The sequence below is a fragment of the Chroicocephalus ridibundus genome, chromosome 4, assembly GCF_963924245.1.
Source record: "Chroicocephalus ridibundus chromosome 4, bChrRid1.1, whole genome shotgun sequence".
NCBI classification, from domain to species: Eukaryota; Metazoa; Chordata; class Aves; order Charadriiformes; family Laridae; genus Chroicocephalus; species Chroicocephalus ridibundus.
The window spans coordinates 41,260,059-41,268,889 of NC_086287.1; the positions used below are offsets into that span (position 1 = coordinate 41,260,059).

The following is an 8,831-nucleotide window of genomic DNA, read 5'->3' on the forward strand; positions in this document are numbered from 1 at the left end:
TAAGCCAATCCATTTGCCGTGAGGTCCATCAGAAACTATTGATGTGTATTAGGAAGTTAAGTGCACTGGAGAGAATTACATTCCCCTGTTAATGCTGGAACTGCTCTTGGTTAAGCATACCTGTACGGTCTAAGACTCAAATCTGTACCTACAGTAGAAAAAAATCTAGATTAATGCAAAGGTATAAAGCACCAAGCCAGCTTTGCTTTTCTACCTGCTGTATTTTTTGGTCTAATGTGCCCTCCAATCCAAACTTTTTTAGCACAGCAAAATTACAAAGACATCAGCATTCAGCATGTCCAGGGGCAGGTAATATTTTACAGTGTGTGCAAGCAGTTAAGTCTTTAACATTTGTAAAGAGAAAATGCAGTTTGGGGCAAATTCTCATCAAAACAATTTGCTTTGCCTATTCACTTATCAGGGGAAAGGTGGAAGTAGACTAATTTGTGGGGTCTGTGACGTGGTATGTTCAGTCTGCTCTTACCCATCACCTACCCCAGAGAAGACACACTTACCTGAATAAATGCCTGGTAGAAAGATCAAGTTTAGAGTGCAAGAAGGTTGCTGTGTTTCCTAAAGATCCCCAGGAAAGACAGTAACCAAGACTAGGACAGAGCGTTAACTTGGCAGGCCAGAATTTGAGCCATTCTGTAATACAGCAAACAACTGTTGGTTCAGTCCACGTAACCTTTCAAGCCCTGTTCTTTGGTAAACAGGCAAGAAAGATTTAACTTGTTGTTTGGCAAAACCCACAAAATTCAGCACTCAAGTTTAACTAAAGGGTAATTTTTTATTCCCCATTAAGACTGTCTCAAGGACATAACTAAATGTTGGAAACCCCACAGAAGGGCACATACAGTGAATGTGGCGAAGTACAATGTGAACAGCCCCAGGGGTTCAAACAAGGTAGGACCATTAGTTAACCAGAGGAAAAAACAAATTAAAACTCTGCTGAAGATGTTGCACTTTCTTCTCCATTTACACTGAAAAAAAAGTCAAATTCAACAAAATCCTTGCATCTCTAACAATACATTCAGTCCTGGCTAAAGAGTTACAAAGATGGCAACAGGATGACTATAATACAAAACGTTCACTACTACACTCTGTACACACCTGTTGTCTGAGCCCTCCCCCAAACCCATGTAATGATGGTGCCCACATTATTTGCTTGCTTGCTGGGCCTGCCTGCGGAGGAGGACGTAGATCTTCTCCTTTATCCAGTCTTTATTGTACGGTTGGTACGTCTGAGTATCAGCACGGTAACTAGAGAGAAAAAAAGAACTAATGTAATATCAGTCTGTCCTGTAGTACATCTACCAGAAGAACTTGGCAAACAATTAAGCGTCCTCAGGTGTTTGAGGCAGGAAGTTGTGTACAGAACACAAGTAATATCAGAAGTAGATGGGAATTGCCACTCATCAAAGAGATTTATCCTGTTCCCTAAAAAACAGTCACCCAGCAAATCAGTAAGAACCTGAAATAAAACAAAATCCTCCAAGGACTACTGCGTGACTGGATCACAGCGTTCACATTTTAATTCGTGAATATAATTACTTATGGGAGACAGCAAATGGAGCACCTTAATATCCTGGAGCTCAGAATGAAGAAGAATAGTTCCACCAGGAAACAATTTAATTTATCTTAATGAGCCAAACACTTCTTCAACAGTACTTCAAGCAAGTGTTCATGTGAGTTTAAGTATTCCACTTCTGTTTGGAACTTTTAGAAAATGAATAAAAGCACCGCTTCTAGGAGCAAAGGTAGACTCACAGATGGATGACAAAGAATTCTTGCCAGTTGGCAGTGATGGCAAGCCTACCTCTAACAAACAAGGACGCTTCATAAAATGCAAACTGAAAACAAGAACCCACAGATGCATTTTCTTTGCTACTCAGGGATAGTTGGTAATAGTAGTCCACTAGCAAGATTTCTTGCCAGGGCCAGAGAACTCAGTTACTCAAGACAGTGTTGAATTGAAGCAGAATTAGACCAAAAAATGAAAGTAAATTGTGTGAAGTTATCTGTGCAGATTCACGCCCTCCTTTCCCCCTTAGTCATTAAATTTGAACATTTTTTTGTGAAGATGAATGATGAATTTCAGTGAATGCTTCAAGAACTACTGAAGTCCTGGTCATTCTTTAAATCTCGGTATGTGTATTTCTAATTGGGTAAGAAGGATGAGATGGTCATTGGCAAAAAGCTAAGTAAAAATCCAGAGTTAACTCCATCCAGAGTAATTTACAGTTCTTACCTAAGGAAGAAAAACCCTAAGCATAGAGTTTCTAACAAAAACTTGTTTAAACCCCAGTGTGACTGGTTCATGGCCACAGAAAGTGTTTCTCCGTGTGTGTGCGCGCGCGTGTATACATATAGTAGCAGTTAGTAGTATTCCAGTGCAGTGTAAGAAACGTTAGTTTCAGGAAAAGTTACTGATCTCCACCGCCGTCCCAATCCATTCATAATGTTATACTGTGAGACCAGATAGCAAGTACTATAGGAATCTCCTTGAACACACGTCTGGTACACTACGTGCTACGTGTGCCATCTGGTGGAAAACTATAAACTGAAGTAGAATATGGCACAACTCTGAGTTTACAAGCCTAATGATGAAAGGCACAAGACTGTAATGGAAAACAGTTGCTACTTCCTAAAGCAAGTACTAGCTTCAGTCTGTTAGATAAATTAAAACAAAGTGTGTCTTTCAAACTGCATCAGGCCAGCACTATGACACGTGAAGATCAAACGAGGCAGAATGTCTAGGAACAAGGTAACTGCAGAAACTGTAATCCTGGTTTACTTATTCTGCTGAAAACTTTGTTAAATGGCATTTGTAATAAGTCACTATCAGTAACATAGATTCTGTGTGTACATCAGTATGCAAAGAAAAGCAATCTGATGCTCCGTTGTTTAAAAATAGTTTTTGTTTTAAACTGGAATTAACTGGCAAAGGCTGTTCACTGTGCAGCTGCACAAGTACTTGCACTGGGATTTGAGACAGAGCAGTACAGCTGCAGGAATGTCTGCACCCGATACCTACTGCCTTAAATAAGAGTTTCTCTCGAATTTTGAGCTTGGAGAGACAAATACTATGTCTCTTGTAATTTGAATATAAGATTTGTATCCTTATTTCAACAGAATTTCTGCAAGGTTGATACCACTGTCATATCAAACCATTACCTTGAAATTTATGGTATGGGAAGTACTCATGATCTGGGCTAAGTGATTTCATTACAATGCTAAGTTATATTCTGCGTAGTGAAATTCAGTATTTGATTTCACAGTGCGTCAGAATGGGAAGTACATAAAACCACCTTTGCTCGCCCACAACTACAATACAGAGATGAGAACTGGACATAATGTATTCACAGGAACGCTGAAATAATTAGCTAGGGCTCTCTGGAGGATTGATCTGTTCCTCAATCACTTCATTAGGATTTACAGAAACTTCCACCTTGCTGTATCTCGATGAAAGTAAACAATTGGCTGCAATGCACTTCTATGGACTTCTACTGCACCACTAGTAAAGCCCTCAGCTGAATAAAATTCCGTAATCGTTCTGCCTCCTTAAGAATTGAACCAACTGCACAAAGGTAGATACAGCCCCAATTTAAACAGATTCTGACATTAATAAAATACATAGCTGTATTGAACTGTAGGACTTCAGTATCTGAAATGCTGGGAGCTTCAACGTGACTAAACTCCAAGTGGAACTGTCAGTTTCTAAACTTTCAAAATACTTTATTCCAATACAGTTAAGTGGAGTGGGCAACATGACATGCCAGCTGCAATACTGCTGCCTTACTAACGGTTATTGCAAAAACCTCCAGAATCTCACCAGGTTTCACATAAAACATGCAAAAGTTAACATGGAAGACTTCTGACTTCTCGAAGTCACTGAAATGGACTTGTAGAACTGAACTTACACAAGACAGCTGAGGTCTGCCAAGTCATCGATGAAGTCAAACAACTGGCTGATATCATACGTAATGGATGGACTGTTTGGATTCATTCTTTTCAGATGCTCTTCATACATTTTACAGACTCCTACAGAGAACAAAAGATTAACAGTGCAATATTAAAAACCCAACAACTGTATTTGCTGACACTTCTTCAGCTTTTGAACCATGACTATCAGGAAAGTTTAGAGATGACTACCATGAAAACAGAGACATAAACTTCTTACTCAGATTTTGCAGTGCTTTTGTTCTAGCTATTTGCATTGAAACATAATACTAATACTATAAAATCAGGTAAGATGCATGGACAGAAGCATCTAGAGTAAAAAAATGTCGTTTGGTCAAAGATGTAACTTTCCATGCAGTAAGCTCTAATGGAAACGTGAAATTCCTCCTAATAATTTTAAGACAGCAATTGCAACATAATTCGTACTGTATGAGCACCTGAGAAAGAGAAGAACTAATGTCAAATAAAGCTACTCAAATCCCAGAAGAGAGATCATTCTTGATGAGAAGAGTCAATCAGGGCTACTGAGGTAGAAGTGACAGCACAAGCCTCTACGTGAATTTAAATCAGTTTTATTTAAGCTAGTCCATAAATAATTCAGATACACTTGAGAAGAATATAATATTAAAGTGAACACAGAGGCTTTACATGGTCTTTATTATGCTTTTGTTTGCCTCACAAAACTTCCTGGAATTAGAATTATTAATGTTAAGTGAACTTCCACATTTAAATCATACAGCTGTAGTATTTCAATCTTTCCAAGCTCACTATATGTCTCTTAAAGTCATACAGGATTTTCTTCTCTGTCAGACATGCCATGAGGCTGCAAATTATGTCTCAACTGCACACGTACTTTTATTTTACATATTAATTCCAGTAGCAATATTTCCTCTACGTGGCTAGCACAGAAATTAGAGAGAGAGCTAGGCTCTGATCAGCAAGTCTACTGCACAGCCCCACCAAGAATATTGTCTGCTCTTTTGAGTTGAATGTGGTTCAATCTAGTTAAATCAAAACGAGACATCTAATATAAAAAGGAAGTTTTGGAAACAAAAAATAGCTATTTTTAGTTTGCTAAAACATTAGTAAACTAAAAGCAAGAGACATTTTTGCATTCTTTTGTGAATTACCTTGAAAAACATGAACAGCAACTTATTTTCTTACAGAGTAAGTTTGGGAATATGTCAAAAAAGGGGGTTTAACAACATTTTTTGTCTACCATTTCTGCACCCACCTTCCATGCACTCATTCACCGATTCATAATCAGCATATGTTCTGCCTTCTGGCCTCTTGGTAGGCTGGACAAGTAGAATTGTGTGAGACTGAAAAACAGCACAAAACAAACACCAAGAAAACAGGTTATTTGCAAAATTTGCATGGGTTTTTTGTTTGAATTAAGTTATTTATCTGAATGAAGCACTAAAAAGAAGTGTAATATTAAAATACTGACCCAGCACTCAAGGACACACAGACATTTTCCAAATAGTACTTACTGTTCATATAAGCTGTGTTATTAATTTTTGTTTCCAATCAGTCCTATCAATCCTTATATAAGTTTAAATGTGTAAAATCACCAGTAAAGAAGCTATTGTGCTGAAAAAAAAATACCAGAAATAATAGTTTCTATATAAACAGAAAAGCAAAGCGATAAAGAGTCAATGTATAAAAGCTATGCCATTAGTGCATTTACTTATTTTATTCCAAATGCAAGCTGTTAGTATGATTTCAAATACCCCAATTAAAGAGCAAGGGGGGAGTCCAACTTAATTCACTGTCAGTATCACCTTAAAGATTTTAACACAAATAGCTACTTTTGTGTTATTCATTCAGCTTCAAGGGAACACAAATTATACAACAAATCCACACTTAATATTCAAGATTATTTCCTGCAAAACAGATGCACTGATTTTTCATACTTCAGTGAGTCTACTGCAACAGTAATTATGGCACAGATAACTGTTCCAAATGTCAGAGCCTGTAAGCTTGTTCTTCTGCAGGAAAGACTTAGATGATTGTACAGTTGGTGGCTTGCATTATTTCCTATAATATTTTTCACTTGGCTACAGCAAGTAATTTGAGCAAACAACAGGCAAGATTTTTGAAGTGTAAACAATCTGTGATCTAATTAACAGGTTACACAGCACAGAAAGTTTGCAAGCAAGCTACCAAACACCGTTTCCAGTGCTGCTAATTGGATCCAATATTTTCAATGCTAATATATGAGGTGAGCACAAATAGGTAATATTCATGGCGGCAACTGCAGAGTAAGAGAGACTGGAAACTAATACCAAAGTGTATTATTGGGCTTAAATTGATCAGCTGGTGGTAGAAAAATCCTGACCCACATTTTGGACATATCAGTGAAGATACGAGTTCAGTATTTGAATGCAGGAACAGAAAAGAAAAATGGCAAATATCAAGATTTACAAACAAAACAGTACAAATTTTTACACCATGACTGATAGCATTCCCATGCCTGGAATGTATTTTTCAGTTCTTTAAATTCTGTCTCAAATAACATGGTAGAAGGAGATTCAGAGAATCCCAGAAAAAACTTGCACAGAGAAACAGCAGCAGCAAGACTTTTCAAAATCAGAAGTGGAAAGAGAGGGGAATTCAGAGCTACACACTGTAACAAAAATCATACAAAGGAGACTAGACCATTTAGGTCCACTTCCACGTATCCAGAGGACCCTAGATTTGAAAGAAATTCCCCAAGGGAGGGCTGGTATCTGGCTGTTCCTAAGCACATTGTGCTTGAACAGGCACGTCTTACCAGGCAGTCCAAATGTCTCTGCCAAACTTTATTATAAAGTACTTTTCCAGCAGTATGATTTTTATTTGCTGCTCACTGATGACAAGGCTTGGTTCCAGGACTTGCAACTCTGATTTTTTGGGAGGATTTGACTAAGGATCCCTTATTAACAACAATGAATGAGGTGCATCAGACAGTTCAGTCAGTGAACAGTGAAAAGCTGTGTTACTTTAGTATCAGAATGTCTTGCAAACTACATCTGTGGTGTCTGGTTACATACACATATTTGCCTCTTTCAACTAAACTCAGTATTAAAAAAGTTGGGTCTATTTGGCCTAAGAGAACATAGGTAAAACTGTACTGACCAGGAGTTACAAAACTGTATCACAATTGAGTGAATCTGTATTCAGTCTCCCAGAATATTGCTGGGGAATCATTTTAGGCTTTCTGGCCTGTAAATACCCAGGCTATCCCTCCCATTCTTCGAGTATTAAATGAATGTGTATATATTCTGAAATTATCACAATAATCAGATTACAGAAAAAAATATCAGTGAGCCAGATACGTAAACCAGTTCTTTTAGAACCACTTATCACCTTAAACACTCTAAAATACCGTATCAGATACTGGCCTGGAATTTATTAAAATTAATGCTATTAGGACTATCTGTATTGTAGGATTAATGTATTACATCACAAATGTTTCCTTGGGAACTTCCTATTATTTTACCTTAAGGGAAAAAGAATAAATTGCATAATTTGATAAAATTGCTCCTCCTCTCCTACCACAGAGGTGCAAAAAAGTGACAAGCTCAGAAGCCTGAGAAAAGTTTTCTCCAACTATTACCTGCCCTACTGAGTATGCGCTATAGGTGGCCGGACAAAAATCAGTCTAAGAACTATTCTGTTTTCCTACAGGTATAAATCTTATTATTAGGAAAAAGAAAACCAAAACAAGGGAAAAATCCATAAACCTTCATGCATTAGAACCAGGTTATCTGGAAGAGCGTAATATGGTTTCTTATTATTCTGATGCATACGTAGGGTTTTCTTGCACTTTCTTTAAAAGCCCAGTTGTACTGGCTGCTGTTAAGCAGGACACTAAATGAGACACCACGTGGTTTATATTACACCAATTTTGCACTTCTAGACAGCATTTTAGAAAGCCCTTCAATTACTGAAAACACAGCCCTGTAAAAATGGTTAAGGCAGCACTGACAGCCAAACCAGCAGAACTCAGGAGCTCAGCAGCATCTGCCTGAAGAGGCTTCAACCAACTGTAGAGTCTATTCAACAATAAAGTAAAAAAATAAAAAAGGAAGATAAGCAAGTCTTGTAAGAATAAGATGTGCGGTGATGCAAATACAAGTAGTATACCGCACACACCTACGCGTGTTTCAGTTACTCCTGCTAGGCAGAAAAAGTGGTTTAAGTGTCGTCTTTCACTTCAGACAAGAGGGACAGGGCTTGCGGCTGCTCATCCCAGCAAAAGCCAACTGCTTTCGAGCAAGCGCCAGACAGACGCAGAACTTTGCTGCAAACCCAGAAGCTGTTCTCCCACCGCAGGGCGACAACTCGCTTCGGTATATTCAAATGTATTAGATGAATAACACAAACTAATGTGACCGGTAGGCCTTTGTGCTTTAGCGTGCCATTCAAAAGGTTAAACTTCCCCTCCCAGATAGCAGCCGGTCTGGGGGCACTTCATGAGGCCGCGACCATCGCTCCGGGCCCGGGCGGGCGGCAGCCGCCCGCCCGGGCCCGGAGCGACGATCGCGGCCTTCCTCACCACCCGCCGCGCCTTCCCGCCCGCACTGCCGGCCTACCCCAGTGGCAAGGGAAAGCAGCCCGCCCCACTCCCCTTAGCCGCGCCGACTCCCCCCTAAGCAGGCACGGAGGGGCGAGCAGGAGCCGCCGGGCCTGGCCCACCCGCCCCGCTCACCATCACGGCTCCCGCTCCCTCAGCACCGCCGCGGAGAAGAGGCGCGCGACGATTCCCCCCACAACCCCCCGCGCCCGACCGGAAGCGCCGCGCTAACGGCCGGCCACACGGCTGGGGCGCTGAGGATGCCGGGAGCGGCCGGCCGCGCCAGAGCTGATGGTGGGCGGGGCGG

The 8,831-nt window shown here is 40.0% G+C and overlaps 1 protein-coding gene across 1 annotated transcript; it reads right to left on the minus strand.

Moving 5' to 3' along the window:
- Positions 1-770: 770 nt before the first annotated feature.
- ERH (ERH mRNA splicing and mitosis factor) lies at positions 771-8,775 on the minus strand. The gene is made up of 4 exons (XM_063333605.1): positions 8,660-8,775; positions 5,198-5,285; positions 3,924-4,044; positions 771-1,263 (listed from the first exon to the last, which is right to left on the minus strand). The coding sequence occupies exons 1-4, from the start codon at positions 8,660-8,662 to the stop codon at positions 1,161-1,163; spliced, it is 315 nt and encodes a 104-aa protein (XP_063189675.1). The 5' UTR covers positions 8,663-8,775; the 3' UTR covers positions 771-1,160.
- Between the last annotated feature and the right edge of the window lie 56 nt (positions 8,776-8,831).

Excerpts from the sequence above, each read along its gene's own strand:
- ERH (XM_063333605.1), bottom strand. Across the intron at positions 4,045-5,197 it reads GGTGAATGAGTGCATGGAAG|GAGTCTGTAAAATGTATGAA; the intron begins GTGGGTGCAGAA and ends TGTTCTCTGTAG. Across the intron at positions 1,264-3,923 it reads GCAGACCTCAGCTGTCTTGT|TTACCGTGCTGATACTCAGA; the intron begins GTAAGTTCAGTT and ends TTTTCTCTCTAG.